This window comes from Spermophilus citellus (genome assembly GCF_964194105.1).
Source record: "Spermophilus citellus genome assembly, chromosome: 1".
Classification (NCBI taxonomy): domain Eukaryota; kingdom Metazoa; phylum Chordata; class Mammalia; order Rodentia; family Sciuridae; genus Spermophilus; species Spermophilus citellus.
In genome coordinates, this window is record NC_138182.1 from 227,015,789 (window position 1) to 227,031,747 (window position 15,959).

Here is a 15,959-nt window from a genome sequence, read left to right on the forward strand (position 1 = left end):
GCAGTACTAAGTACTGCTAGAGTCAAACTTATACTATCTATTTCCAGATTGCTGAATGTATTTTGTATTTTTACATGAATATTATATAGCCTTGCAAATGCATCAAGGAATATGTTATGTAGAGCCTCCCTTTCACTTTAAAAGTTCCTTATTATGTGGAGAGGGAGGATCCTTAAGAAACATTAGAAGAAGGCTTATCATCCATGGTATGCAGCAACTTCCGTTCTCAAACATTAGGAAAATTAGTTCTAGAAATGAGGATATGTTTCAGCATAATTAGGATAAATTATGTTTTCTCTGATGAAACTCTCCTGTGAAGAGCCAGGTGGGGCTGGTTAAAAGATTAGTGAAAGTTTGGCATTAATCAGAAAGTTAAGAAATTTTATCACTTGCTTAGGTAACAGCTGGGGAGCCAAATTTATAATGTTACAGTTCTTTATTTAGCAATGCTCAGCATAGGAGTAGAACATGATATGGCATAATGTGACAACTGTTGTGTTGCCTTGTTTTGTCATGTGAGGCATTTGAGTCCAGAAGAGGATCATGTATGTAGTAGGAATTCATCAGTTGACTCCCCAATTCCATCTCCAGGTGCATTGGGAAATCATGAATGAATTTCGTTTGATATGTTTGAATTTAGTTTGGTACAAGCCTGAGTTTACATTAATTATTAATTGCATTATTTAAACTGATTAATATTAAGGATTCTTTCTACAGTACATGCTACAGAGGACTCAAGACCAAGATGAAAATGTGGCTTTAGAAGCCTGTGAATTTTGGTTAACTTTGGCTGAGCAGCCAATATGCAAAGATGTACTCGTAAGGCATCTTCCTAAGTAAGTACTTGTAAATCATGCTTTGTTCTTAAATTTAATTTCTTAACAGTGATTCTTCCGTGTTTATATTTTTATAAAATTCATTTTTCTGCCATCAGGGATTGAGGTTCTAAAGAAGTCAGGCTTGATTTTACTGTTGTTGAAAGTATAAAGAGTTTCAAGAATTGATTACCTTTTTAAAATTCCATGATTAATAAATTAGAATATTTTAATTCATAATTAATCTTGGACCATTTATGACATAGTTCTCTTTTTTTGTCCTGGGGATTGATCTCTGGCACTAAACACTGAGTCACATCTCCAGCCCTATTTTGTATTTGATTTAAGACAGGGTCTCATTGAGTTGCTTAGCACCTCACTTTTGCTGAGGCTGGCTTTGAACTTGCGGTCCTTCTTCCTCAGCGCTGAGATTATAGGCATACGACACTGTGCCTGGCATAGTTCTCTCTTAAATAATATTTCTACTTTGACCATGGATCCCAAGATGGAATTTTTTCCTAAAGATGATTTCCACCAGCTGAGATGCTGCAAAATTTTATTGTTATCTATTTTTAACCCAAAATAGTGACTTTTAAAAGTAATGTTTACTTTTTTGAAAGTATTACAGGCTCATGGAAGAAAATTAAATTGCAGAAGTCATCACTATATTTTTGATATGTTGGTTTTTAATGTTATTTTTCTGTGCATTCATACCAAATACCATATATTTAGAGCATTTGGGGAAGAATTAGATGTGATAATGTATAATGTGCTTAAAATTGCTTCTCACATATAATTAGTGCTTTAGAATATGATCAGTTTTAAGGTTTGCTCTTCAGTTTTTGTGTGTTGTGCAATTTCCTCTATAACATTAGTTTTTAACACTTAAATGACTGTACTGTTTTATATCATATGTGCACTGTTATATCTGTGCATACTATGTGCACATTTTTCTCATTGAGTATTTATTAGCTTTTTTTTTCCAGTCATAAATAATCCTGGAAGAATAATCTTTCTTTGTCATAAGTGATTATTTCTTTACATTGGAATTCCTGGGAGTGATTTTTAACCAATATGTATGAACATTTTAAAGTTCCTTATAAATATTACAAATTATTCTCTAGGCGATTTATACCTGGTTTAGTGTTTGTGGAGTTTTCAGGTGATTATAGTACCTGGATGCTCAAAGATAATATTACCAGAGATTGTCTCATTGCTTTTATTAGTGTACATAAGGTTAACCCTTCTTGTTTATTCTATTAAATTGTTTTGTTTCATGAATTAATTTCTTATAGATTGATTCCTGTATTAGTGAATGGCATGAAGTACTCAGATCTAGATATTATCCTGCTTAAGGTAAGGAAACTTCTGATGAATAGGGAAGATGACTTTTATATTGACCTGGTAGATTTTTAATTTGACCAATAAAACATTAATTTAGAATAGGCCCTATGTAAATAGGCTGCCCGTTGCATATAATAGGCTACAAAAATCCAAAGACAGAACAATGAATTTAAATGGTTATAAATTCTAGCTTAATTGATATTAGTTACAGTAGGATTATCATTAGTTTGTCTTTGATTTAGACTACTTAGAGTTTATATTTAAATTATTCTTACATATGCTGCTCTGAATTTGATTCTGTTAGATTATACCACCTCATGGAAGGCAATATATAGTGCAGCTAAAGGGCTTGATAGCCTAATAGGTATTGTATGTTGGCCTTTGCTCCCTTTCACAAGGAACTATTTTCTGGATAGGGAAGTAGTTGTTGACAAGGAGGTATGCTTCAAAATCCTGTGCATTCTAGGCACTGTGACACACACCTTATGATTAGCTATTCAAGGTTTACAAGTTCAAGGCTAACCTAAACAACTTAGTGAGACCCAGTCTCAAAAATTTGGGGAGTACAGATGTGACTCAGTAGTAAAGTACTTGCTGAACATGTGTGAGACGCTGTGGTTTGGTCTCCTGTACCACAGAAAACAGTCCTTCACATGACCCCATCCCTGGATATTCTGATTTTTTTTTTTTTTTTACTTGTGTACATATTACTAGCTTAATGAATATCATGAAAAATTTCACTTTGAAAAAGGGTGATGTGGAAGAAGATGAAACAATTCCTGATAGTGAGCAGGATATAAGACCACGTTTTCATCGATCAAGGACCGTGGCTCAGCAGCATGATGAAGATGGAATTGAAGAGGAAGATGATGATGATGATGAAATTGATGATGATGATACAATTTCTGACTGGAATCTAAGTAAGTTGGAGAAGGAAAAATACAGTTGCCCACTTGGATAACAATTTTAATGAGCTTTAATTCCCCCATTGAAGTCATAATTTAGTGGATTTTAGTATATTCACACAGCTATCAGCCATCACCATCATCAGTTTTAGGACACTTTACATCATCCAAGGAAGAGACCTCATCCTCATTATTGGTCATTCGCCATTTTCCCCTAACCCTAGGCAATTACCAGTTTATGTTCTTTCTCTATGAAATCTGTCTCTTAGGACATTTCATGTAAATGGAATGGTCCTTTCTATTTTCATTTTCTTCCACTTAGCATAATGGTTTCAAGGTTTATCTCTGTCATAGCATATATCAATACTTGATTCCTTTATACCACATTATTTTTCTATTCTTCATCTGATAGACATTTGTATTTCCCTTTTGGCTGTTATGAATATTGATTCCATGAACATTCGTGTACAAGTTTTTATGCGAACATACATTTTCAGTTCTCTTAAATATATGCCCAGGAGTGAGCTTGATGATGGATCATGTGGTTTCTGTTTGTTTAACCTTTTAAGGAACTATCAGGACATTTTCCAAAAGAGGCAGCACCATTTTATTTTCTCATCACCAATGTCTGAGGGTTTCCGTTTCTCTTATTATTACATCTTATTACATCTGTTTTTTTTTTAAATGTGAAGGGGTATCATTGTGCTTTTGGTCTGCATTTTACTTAGTCTCTGCTCTTGTATTTAATTATCAGACTTCTTACTAAAACTGTTTCTCAAAAGACTAAACATTTTGAAATAATAAAATAGGAATGTTGCCATAGCTTTTCATAAGTTTTTTTTAATGCGTGATAATTTGCATGCTATCATATTCCTTTGAAATATTCAAAACTTAGGAATCTGTTGATTTTCAACCTTACCTTCAAGTTCACATAGCCTGTGCAGCTGGCATTCTGACCCACACTAATTGGGATGGGGCCAATACACCTTTGTTTTATTTTTGGTTACTTGCTGATTTTTTTAAACTACTGCTCTATTTCAGCGTTTCTCAACCTCAGCACTATTGGCATTTGGGGCCACATAATTAATTCTTGTGGAGGCTATTCTGTACATTATAGAATGTTTAGCAGCATCCCTAACTTCTGTCCAAAGATGCCAGCAGTGTACACACCATTATGACAACCAACAATGCCTCCAAACATTGCCAGAAGTCACCTGGGAGATAAAATCACCCCCAGGAAAGAACCACCCCCTTTTGTTAGTGTTGGAATTTCAAAAAATTTTGAGAAAATGGTTAGGGGTTTGTATCATCAGCTCAGAGTATGTGATATGATTAGATGATGGTAATTCTTGCCCTGTTACCTAGTTTCCTGTAACATTTTATTTAGAGTGCCTAATGTAAGGGCACTAGGCCAAGAACTTTGCAGTTAAAGGTAGATAAGGAAACTGCAGAAAGACAAAACTATTGCAAGATTAACATAGGTACTACTGATAGCACATCCAGTATTAGAACCCAAGTCTCACCACTTAACAAGACAATCCAAGGTCTTCACTACTGTCACAAATTAACTGCTTGCATATCCCTGCTTTCAAGTTGAAGGGGCAGAAAAGATCAAGAGAATATACTTATATCTACTAAAGTAGTACTGTGTGTGAAGCAGGGGAGGAGAGACACTTCCTCTTCACATCCTTTTACTCATCTTTATATCCTTCCAGAAGCTGCTTTTTTTTTTTTTTAACATATGGTAAAACATATTAAAGTTGAAGTCAAATTTTCAAAAACAAAATTAGATTATATGCAATTTGCTGCTCTGCCTTTCTATGAAGCCTATACCTCATTTTATATCAGTCTTCTGTTGCATGTCACTGTACTGTTCAATTCTATGGATCTAGCGTGCATATAGTGTAACTAAGATTCTTTTTGATGGTTAAGGTGTTACTTGACTGACATAACAGCGTTTTTTTTGTTTGTTTGTTTGTTTTGCTTTTTGAGCGTATATTTATTTAGCCATGCTTCAAGTATTAGGTGACACACATGTTTTCATCATTTAAGCCAAACTCCAACGAAATGTGGGGGAAAGAAAACCCCACAGTAACCCAAGACAGTCACAATGTCTCGGGACTCGTGAGAAGCAATTCTCACCATAACTGTGAATTTCAAGATGCATCCTCTGTGATTCCATTTCTTTCTTTCCTACTCTAGAAAAGATGCCAGAAAAGAATTTTTTTGTTTTATTTTGTTTTTTAAGGGATAATCTATTACAATTGTATGGAAAGCAAATAATTCTCAGACTTCAGTGCCTCCATATAGAATGGCAACCAAGCATTTCCTTATTTCCCCTTCCACCCATAACTTTGTCTGATGGGATGGCATTAGAATCAGGATTTTTTTTTTTTTAAGAATTGTATCATTTCTAATAGTTTGTAATTAGTTATTTGCTATTATTCTTATTTCACATTGGAAAAATTATTGTGCTTTATATTTTCATTGGTTCTTACCTAAGTTGTTAGGTTAATAAAATTCAAGTTATTTTATAGTTAATCCTTTGTAAAGAATATTTTCTAACATTTTATGCTTCATTTGGTGGTGGCTTTTGTTCCAATTTATGGGCCTAACTTCCAGCCAAATGATTATATACTTGATTCTAAATGGTCTACCACTAGAAATGTTAAATGGAATTAATAAATGGGTATATTATTTTTCCTCAGGATTTTAACAGTAGGTATCCTATTTTGGAAGTACTGAATGGAGTGGAACAGTATTCATTTTAATTTTTCTATGTAGTCAGTAGAATTCTAGTCTGACCTCCATGTACAGAATTAAATGTCTGCATAATTATTTTGCTAATTCTTTGTCATAAAAGCATATTCTCTAATAGATTCTTTTCATGTGGCTACCTTCTATTTAATTGAATTCTTAACTCTAAAGGTATGACTAAAACATTATACGTATAGTATTTATGTTTAAATGTGTAATTAAGTGATAATAGAGATTAATATAATTATTTTTTAATTAAATATTTTCTTAGGAAAATGTTCTGCTGCTGCCTTAGATGTTCTTGCAAATGTATATCGTGATGAGCTATTGCCACATATTTTGCCCCTTTTGAAAGAATTGCTTTTTCATCATGAATGGGTTGTTAAAGAATCAGGCATCTTGGTTTTAGGAGCAATTGCTGAAGGTAAGTCCATTTTCGATTGTAAAGTCCTCAATACCTGGTATAAGGCTGGGCTATTTAAGGAATTGTTACTCTGTAAGCAAAGAGGGTTCACTCTGGATTTACATACTGGATTATTCTCTGGTAAAGCCAGTATGGCATAGACAAAACTGTGATCCATATTAAACTAAAAGAAATCATTGAATCCAAAAGCCATCTTGGGATAAGTTTCTATTCTATTTTGAACCATTTTTAAATGATTAAACAGTCTTGGATTTACTTCTTATCCTAGACAGGTCACTTTGCAGATATTTTTGTTATTGTAGAGGGAACAAAAAGGGCTCTGATGTCTGAAGCATTTTTGCTAGAAAAATAGCTTTGTTTTCTAAGAAGTTTGGGAAACCTGAGAAAAACAGGAGTATCATCATCCTATATAAAGATCTTGTTTTGGTTGTAAACATTCATCTACAAGAAATAAAACATAGGCATTTCTGCAAGCTGTAATTTTTTAGCAGAGGTAAAATGAAGTCCTAATCCTACTAAAAAGAACTTCAGGGGAGCATTTAAAGTAATGTTGGTATAGATTATTATAATATATTTACAGCAGTGAGAATACACTGAATATTTTTCATGGGTACATGTGTCACTTTTGTATTCAACTAAAAAATTTTAAACCACATTTGGCACCTTTTGAAAGTTTTTTGTTATTTGTTTTTTCTAGGTTGCATGCAGGGCATGATTCCATACCTGCCTGAGCTTATTCCTCACCTTATTCAGTGCCTCTCTGATAAAAAGGCTCTTGTGCGCTCCATAACATGCTGGACACTTAGCCGCTATGCACACTGGGTAGTTAGCCAGCCACCAGACACGTACCTGAAGCCATTAATGACAGAATTGCTAAAGCGTATCCTGGATAGCAACAAGAGAGTACAAGAAGCTGCCTGCAGGTGGGACAAATTTATAACATAGTCTTCATTATGGAATTGGTAATTAAGTGAGAGACAAATTTTCAAACTTGTGATAGAATGTTGACATTAAACCATTAATGTAATATTTCATAACAGAAAACCTCCAGCAATAGAAGTTGTTTTCCTCTTTTTTTGATGCTGGGGATTGAACACACACAGGTACTTAACCACTAAGCCATATCACCATCCTTTTTTATATTTTATTTAGAGACAGGGTCTCACTAAGTTTCTGAGGCTGGCTCTGAACTCAAGATTCTCCTGCCTTAGCCTCCAGAGTCACTGGGATTATAGGTGTGTACCACCAAACTTGGCTCCTCCCTGCTTTTTCTTAGTGAATTTTTTATAGGACTGATATGTATTGTTGGGAATTGCACATTTTGTTAGGCTGATAAATTTCTATTTACGACTGTTATCTGATGTTTTTATGCATCGAAATGTGATTCTATCTGAATTTCATTCAGTCTTTGCTTTTCTTACTCAATTTGTTCTTTTTTTCCATTCAGTGGCTATGATAACAGTAGAGTTATCTCACATCCTTATTCTCTCAGACAACTGAAGTGTTGCTGGCAGGACTTCTACTCTTAAAGGAATGGCAAAGTTTGAGTAGATTCGTATTCTTAGTCTACAGGTCAATTAACCGTAACGCCACAGAAAGTCCTACAAATTTATGGTTTGTCACTTATCATCTGTGACTTTATTTTTTTTTTAATTTTAATTTGTTATACATGACAACAGAATGCATTACAACTCACATTACACATAATAGAGCATAATTTTTCATTCCTCTGGTTGTACACAAAGTAGAGTCACATCCTTTGTGTCTTCATATATGTATTTAGAGTAATGATGACCATCACATTCCACTGTCTTTCCTGTACTGATATACCTCTTCCTTTCCCTTCCACCCTTTCCCCCTTTGCCCCCCCTCCCCTTTGCCCTATCTAGAGTTCATTTAATCCTCCATTCCCCCCACCCAGCATATTATGAATCAGTATCCTTAAATCGGAGAAATCATTTGGCATTTCGTATTTTATGATTGGCTAATTTCACTTAGCATTATATTATCCAGCTCCATCCATTTACCTGCAAAGGCCGTGATTTTATTCTCTTTTAATGCTGAATAATATTCCATTGTGTATATATACCACATTTTCTTCAGCCATTCATCTACTGAAGGGTATCTAGGTTGTTTCCACGATTTAACTATTGTGAATTGCACTGCTATAAACATTGATGTGGCTGCATGAGCACTAATATCTAGAATATGTAAAGAATTCAAAAATCTTCACACCAAAAAAAAAACAAATAACCCAATCAATAAATGGGCCAAGGAACTAAACAGAAACTTCTAAGAAGATGATATACAGTGAATCAACAAATATTTTAAAAAATGTTCATCTAGCAATTAGAGAAAAGCAAATCAAAACTACTATAAGATTTCATCTCACTCCAGTCAGAATGGCAGCAATTAAGAATACAAACAACAAGTGTTGGCGAGGATGTGAGGGAAAAGGCACACTCATACATATTGCTGGAGGGACTGCAAAATGGTGCAACCAATATGGAAAGCAGTAATGGAGATTCCTTAGAAAACTTGGAATAGAGCCACCATTTGATCCAGCTATCCCACTCCTCAGTCTGTATACCCAAAAGGACTTAAAAAATAGCATACTACAGGGAAACAGCCTTATCTGTGACTTTTGATGCTTAGTGGATCTGTGCCCCTAGCTATCTGTCAGTTAGATTTGAGTCTCTCTTTTATAAATCAGACCTCCTGCTTTCATTAGCACAGGTATTTGGTTCCTAGAACAAACCTTTGTGTTCTAAAAAGGCTGCCACTTATCACTCTTTTTCAAGTAGAATTGCTTCTATTATTGATTCTTTTTTCTTTTTCTTTTTTTTTTAACTGGAAATTAAACCCAGGCACTTACCACTGAGTTATGTTTTCAGTCCTTATTTTTTATTTTGAGGCAGGGTCTTGTTAAGTTGCCCAGGCTGGGCTTGAATTTTTAATCCTCCTGCCTCTCCATCACAAGTTGCTGTGTTATAGGCATGCACACCCTACCTGGCTTACCATTGACTTTTTCCCCCTTCTTATTCATAATAGCTTTACTCTTTTTGCCTTTTTTTTTTTTTTAAGTTGTTGATGGGCCTTTATTTATTTATTTGTACATGGTGCCGAGAATCGAACCCAGTGCCTCACACATGCTAGGTCAGCGCCCTATCACTGAGCCATAACCCCAGCTCCCATTGACTTTTTTAACAGAAAAAAAAAAAAAAAAAAAAAAACTGTTGCAAAGAGGAAAGTAAATTTGAGTTGAACCTTGCTGGGTCTGAAGCAGTAATACCTAGAAGAGTTCTAATTCTTAATGAGATCCGGAAAAGCTGAACAAGGGGGCTTTGGTGATTGATGGCACTAAATCTTTTTTTAAAAGTTGGAGAAGGGGCTGGGGATGTGGCTCAAGCGGTAGCGCGCTCGCCTGGCATGCATGTGGCCCGGGTTCGATCCTCAGCTGAGAACTAAAAATAAATATTTAAAAAAAATTCTCTCTCTCTCTCCTCTCTCACTCTCTTTTTTAAAAAAAAAAAAAAGTTGGAGAAGGATATAGATTGGTTTCCTGTGATTTATTCATTCAGTACATTTTGATTTTTTTGTTGTTGGTTTTTAGCTACTAGTTGTTACACATATTAGATGCTAGGATTATAGTTTCTGCCATCTTGAAACTTACAGTATAGTAAGAAAAGCCTAATAACTGTGTATTTGTAATTTATGGCAGATGCTAGAAAGGTAATGGATAAATAGTTCTGAATGCTAATGAGTAGGACTTTCATTGGTGTGACTAAGGTTTTCATTTTTACTATCAAGACATTTAGATATCAAGTTGAAGTAATTGCACCGAGACTCAAGTTTTTCCTGTGTTACTATAATAATCCTTGATGTGCTTATGCATATGAAGGGTGAGGTGTAAAGTAGAATTTAACTGTTTTAATTCCAGTTTCACTAATCCAGAGCAATCCAAGCTCCCTGAGAGGCTTGTTTTCACCTGACCATATTCCCATTACTCAGTGATTACATAAATAGTTCAGCACTAAATGAACTTGTTGAATTAGTAAATACACGGATGAACAACATTTACAGTTTTTACCGCTGTAGCTAAGCAGATACCCATGGAAACAGCCTCTTTGAAACGAAAAAGTGATTTTAAACAATGGAAAAGAAATAGTAAAAATAAGCAACTGGTGTATGTGATGAGGCAAGGAATATAAAATGTAAATAGGTACTCTGTAAATAAGATTGTTTCCTATCTATTGTAAGTTATTTCTTTTACACAACAATAAATATTTATTCTTTTTTAAAAATTTTAGTGCCTTTGCTACCCTAGAAGAGGAGGCTTGTACAGAACTTGTTCCTTACCTTGCTTATATACTTGATACCCTGGTCTTCGCATTTAGTAAATACCAACATAAGAACCTGCTTATTCTTTATGACGCCATAGGAACATTAGCAGATTCAGTAGGACATCATTTAAACAAGCCAGTAAGTATCTAAGCTATTTTCAATAGCTTGAATTTGGGAATAAAAAGACTTGGAAATATGAAGTTAATTTTTGCTTCTTTAAGAATATAGATCTTAGAAAGGCAGCAAGTGTATCCTTTCAAATAGTGTGGAAATTACAATAGCATCTCTTAGGAATGCACCAATGTGTGACTAGAGGAAAAGAAAAAAAATTATATTCTAGATTCCTACTTTTCTTTAATTCCAAGTGTTTTTGTATCTACCACTTTATAAACACTAACTTTTAATTACCACATCTAGTTTTTTCTTCAGAATGTGCAAGTATATTGGGTGTACTATTAGAAATTGAGGCAATAGGTTAAAAATGCTATGTGGTACAAAAGAATCTTGTCTGTAGTAATAGTGTAGAAGAGGACAGTAGATTTGTTTGACTAGGATTTATATGATGATAGAATTTTAGTGTAGCTTAATTTCCCTGGTGAAGAGTTGAAAAATGTTTTGATACATGTGATTGCTAAATCAAAAGTCTTAAGATGTTTAAGATGGTTGGTTTGTAGGATTGCTTTGGTGTTAGTTTGATTGGAGGATAGGTTGTGTTTTCTGGGTGTCTTCAGAATCTGTACCGCTTATTTATATGATTATTATGATTATTGGCTTTTTTATTGGTTATTCTTCAGTTTAAATACATTCTCTTTGCTAATTGTGAATCTTTTTCCTCATGTAAGTTTATCTGTTCATTTATAATGTGCTATATAAAAGCAAAGCTATTTTTTGTGTAACATTCCATTTTACATGTAACATTCTGTTACAGAAGAGTAGAACTTAAATGTTCTTTTGATTGTAATTTAACAAACACCGCATTTTGATGTAGTGATGTATTTATTGATGTACATTTTGTTTCAAAAAGAATGTAAGATGACATGGTCATCTAAATGAAAAAGTAGGCAAAAAATTTTAAAGTAACTATTTAGTGTAAAGAATGAGTCTTAAAATGCCTTCTGTAATGATTTTACACAATTGCTCTAAATGGATTTTAATTTTCAATAGAGTCAATGGACTTATTTACATATGATAGTGGAGCTTTACATGTTTTTCTTCATTGTAAATAGGAATATATTCAGATGCTAATGCCTCCACTGATCCAGAAATGGAACATGTTAAAGGATGAAGATAAAGATCTCTTTCCTTTACTTGAGGTATGCTGGGCTGGTAATATTTAGCTAATTTAACATGGTGTGTCATCAAAAATACATGTTTTAATCCAAAATGGGTTTTATGATAATAGTGTTAATAAGTTGATATATTCAGCACCATTTCTGTTTTAAATATTGAATAAATACAAAACTTCTTGTTACTTAAGTTACAATACATTCGTATGAAGAATTATTGTTAAATAGAAAAAGTGTAATGGACATTATATTTTTTAAAAGTAGACAAAGGGTTTTATTGTACAGTACTCTAACTACTCTATGGATAATAAATGTATTTATAATATGTTTTCTGTTGTTTTGTGTTATCTGTTCACATTACATGTGAAGTAGCTTTAAGACTTTTGCTGATGTGGAGAGACTTCACTTTGTATTTTTTTAATTTGAAATTTTTTCCATGTATGTTTATTATTTTTTTCTTTAAAGATATTTTATATGGTGTTCAGTATGAAACATGACAGACCTACTTGAATTGACTTTATTAGAGCCAGTTTGAGTCATTTTCATTTTTATTCCCCGTATAATATTAAGGGTCACCAATTTCTGCCATGGATTATCCCTAGACAGGAATTGAAAATATTCTGCAACTAAGAACAACAGCTAATTTCTAACAGAACAAAAAGAATCGTAGTTATTGCATACTATTGTTTAGGGAATAACAACACCCTTCCCCCAATTTGTGCATGTTTAATACAAATGCACCTTCTTTTTTATTTCTCTTAATATTTTTTACCACAAATTGAATCCATGGATAGAGGGTTTAAATATATGTTTATGTATATTTACTTTTAAACAAGGACTCCATGTGTCCAGTAAAGTCCAGCCACATCTTTGGAATAGGGGCATAAATTATCACTTATATTTGAGGGAAATTTTGAACATATAGTCTGTCCTTGAAGGACAAATTCATTATAGAAACTTCTTTACATTCTCTTCTGAATTAACCTCTCCTGATAGGCTGGCAAGCTGACAACAATAGTGACATCCAAAGGAGGGGTTTGAAAAGATAAACTGGTTGCTCTAGACTAGTAGTAGAGCAGACTCATAAACAACTAGGATCCTTTTGAGTTGTTTTAAGCATTTATCACAATCTTAAGTTTACCCAGAATATTTTAGCATGTGTACTTTATTCTTTCTAGTGCCTATCTTCAGTTGCCACGGCCCTGCAGTCTGGCTTCCTTCCATACTGTGAACCTGTGTATCAGCGTTGTGTGAATCTAGTACAAAAGACTCTTGCACAAGCCATGGTATTTTCTTTTCATATCTAAAGTTAGACATAAAGTATACAAACTTTTTCAGTAATTGATTAAAAATAAAATGTGTTTAATTGTAGCTGAACAATGCTCAACCAGATCAATATGAGGCTCCAGATAAAGATTTTATGATAGTGGCTCTTGATTTACTCAGTGGGCTGGCTGAAGGTCTTGGAGGCAACATTGAACAGCTAGTAGCCAGAAGTAACATCCTAACACTAATGTATCAATGCATGCAGGTAAGATTTGTAAGATTAAAATGAATCGAAACCTGGTTCATCCTGTCACCTTGGGATTAATTTCTTCTTCTCTCTTACAGGATAAAATGCCAGAAGTTCGACAGAGTTCCTTTGCCCTATTAGGTGACCTGACTAAAGCTTGCTTTCAGCATGTTAAACCTTGTATAGGTATGAATATTTTCTGCTGTGGATGTGGGTTTTTTTAAATTATTTTTACATTAGATTTGCTTTTTACTAAATTTTATTAAAAATTTTTGTGGAATCTCAACGTTTATGTATATAGTTTTACTACTGGCCAATGTAAAGGTGCTTTTATCAAAGCAGGTAGGATGTGGGAACTCCAGTTTGAGCTCACCGTCTATTCAGCATCCCTTTAGGCAGTCCTGTGACTGGAAGAAATTGTGAGTAGTACCAATTTAGAATTAACAGACATGCCCACCAATGAAGCCTTCATACTGAGTGCTAGTCAGGCATCTTCATAAGTAGCCTCTTTTTTGGTAGTGGTACCCAGAAATAGTATCAGGTTTTCTTCTTTAATGCACCAGCATACCTTTTCAGATATCTAGGAAATTTTAAATAAATATCACTTTTAAAACAAATGATGGGTTGGGCACAGAGCTCAGCAATAGAGTTCTTGCCTGGGTTCTGGTTGATTCCCAGTACTACAAAATAAATTATATATATTTGTTTTTAATAGCATAGCACTTATCCTAAACTTTTATGAAGATAATAAGGGATTCCTTAAATATTGTAATCTCAGTTTCTCAAACCTATGGGTCAAGTGATTTGGGGTTTTTTTTTTTTCCTTCCTTTCTGGGGTGATAATTATTTATAATATGTTATTTAAACCTAATTTAAAACACACGGCTTTTCACCTGCTACAGTTGTGCTTTTGAATAATAATAATTTCTAGACTTTGAGTAATAACATTAGGATATGTTAAGAGCCATACTAAAGATTTAAACCCAACCACTATAAAAATATAATGAATGCTTATATTGTGGGGAGCTAGTCATACAAATATTTATTACCTATTATTTTTTAATTAAAGATAATTTTTAAACTTTTTATTAAAATTTTTTAAAACAATAAAGTATAATAAGCTTTCTATTACTGTGTCAGTATATGTACAATTTTGTCTCCTCTATGCCACTGTCCATAGACAGAAGTACTGAAAATTCTTTTCATTTGTTTCTGCTGTTAAACCAAGGATTTTTGTTGTTGTTGTTTTGTTTGTTTTGTCCTAAATAGTTTGTCATACTCTGTATTTTACTAATTGCATCTCTCTGGTGCCATTGAAGATACTTCTAAGTTTTGTATTTACTAATACATTGGCACTCAGATCTAGAGACAGGTTCAGTAGATTCCAGGGTAAATGGTATTGTGTACTTTCTTGAAGAGGCATTTGATATCTAGATTTCATTTAATTTGTTTTCTTTTTTTGTAATGTTGTCAATCATAATGAGTATTGTCTAGATTAGTGGTTCTAGTGGGGCAATTTTGGTCTCGGAGGAATATTTTCCACTATGTTGAGGCATTTTTTTAACATTAGGGAGGTGTTTTACTGGTATTCATTGCATATAGGCAGAAGGTATTTGTAAATATCCTATAATAGATGAATTAAATATCCTGTAACACATCCTTTCCCCTATAACAAAGAATGATCTGGCCCATTGAGAGAAATCCTGTTTTATGGTTCTGGAGGCTCATATGTAATGAGAGCCTTCTTATTGTATCCCAGCAGTAAAAGTTTTTTATTCACTAATACATTGGCACTTAGATCTAGATTCAGGTTTAATGAGTGCTTGCCTTGCATACACAAGACCTGGGTTCAAACCCCAGCAACACCACCAAAAAATCAGAAATCCATACCAACAATAACATTATTAATCTATTCATGATTAAATGAATAGATCTAATCATTCATGAATAGCAAAGCCCTTAGGATCTAACCCCCATACACACACTTTTTTTTTTTTTTTTTGTACTAGGGATTGAACCCAAGACCTTGTGCATGTGAGGCAAGTGCTCTATTGCTGAGCTACATTCCAGCCCTTTTTTATTTTATTTTATTTATTTATTTATTTTTTTGAGATAGGGATTTTTTGCTATCTGACCTCAACCTTATGATCTCCATGCCTAAGCATCACAAGTAGTTGGTATAACAGCTATGCATCACCATGCACAGCCTGTTAAACTTCCCACCCAACTCTCCCCAACTCATTTCTTTTTTTTGGTGGTGTTGCTGGGGTTTGAACCCAGGGTCTTGTGTATGCAAGGCAAGCACTCTACCAACTGAGCTATATACCCAGCTCATTTCTTTTCCTTTCTTTCTTTTTGGTACCAGGAATTGAACACAAGGGCACTTTTCTACTGAGCTACATCCCCATCCTTTTTTATTTTTTGTTTATTGCTGAGTTGCTTAAGTTTTCATTAAAGTTCGAAGTCTGTCTTAAACCTTTGATCCTGGGCTGGAGATGTGGCTCAGCGGTAGCGCGCTCGCCTGGCATGCATGCGGCCCGGGTTCTATCCTCAGCACCACATACAAAGATG

The 15,959-nt window shown here is 34.0% G+C and overlaps 1 protein-coding gene across 6 annotated transcripts in view; it reads left to right on the forward strand.

The window, feature by feature from the left end:
* TNPO1 (transportin 1) overlaps window positions 1-15,959 on the forward strand; it is an 85,917-nt gene that overhangs the window by 57,232 nt on the left and 12,726 nt on the right. For all 6 annotated transcript variants that reach the window (XR_014022966.1, XM_081301280.1, XM_081301282.1 and 3 more), the window contains 10 exons: window positions 718-836; window positions 2,111-2,171; window positions 2,911-3,079; window positions 6,093-6,245; window positions 6,943-7,168; window positions 10,556-10,727; window positions 11,816-11,902; window positions 13,054-13,161; window positions 13,248-13,406; window positions 13,487-13,574. Coding sequence is in view for 5 of the 6 variants with exons in the window: in XM_081301280.1 (XP_081157406.1) it covers window positions 718-836; window positions 2,111-2,171; window positions 2,911-3,079; window positions 6,093-6,245; window positions 6,943-7,168; window positions 10,556-10,727; window positions 11,816-11,902; window positions 13,054-13,161; window positions 13,248-13,406; window positions 13,487-13,574 (1,342 nt within the window). In the remaining variant the exon portion in view is untranslated. The remainder of the gene's footprint in view (window positions 1-717; window positions 837-2,110; window positions 2,172-2,910; window positions 3,080-6,092; window positions 6,246-6,942; window positions 7,169-10,555; window positions 10,728-11,815; window positions 11,903-13,053; window positions 13,162-13,247; window positions 13,407-13,486; window positions 13,575-15,959) is intronic.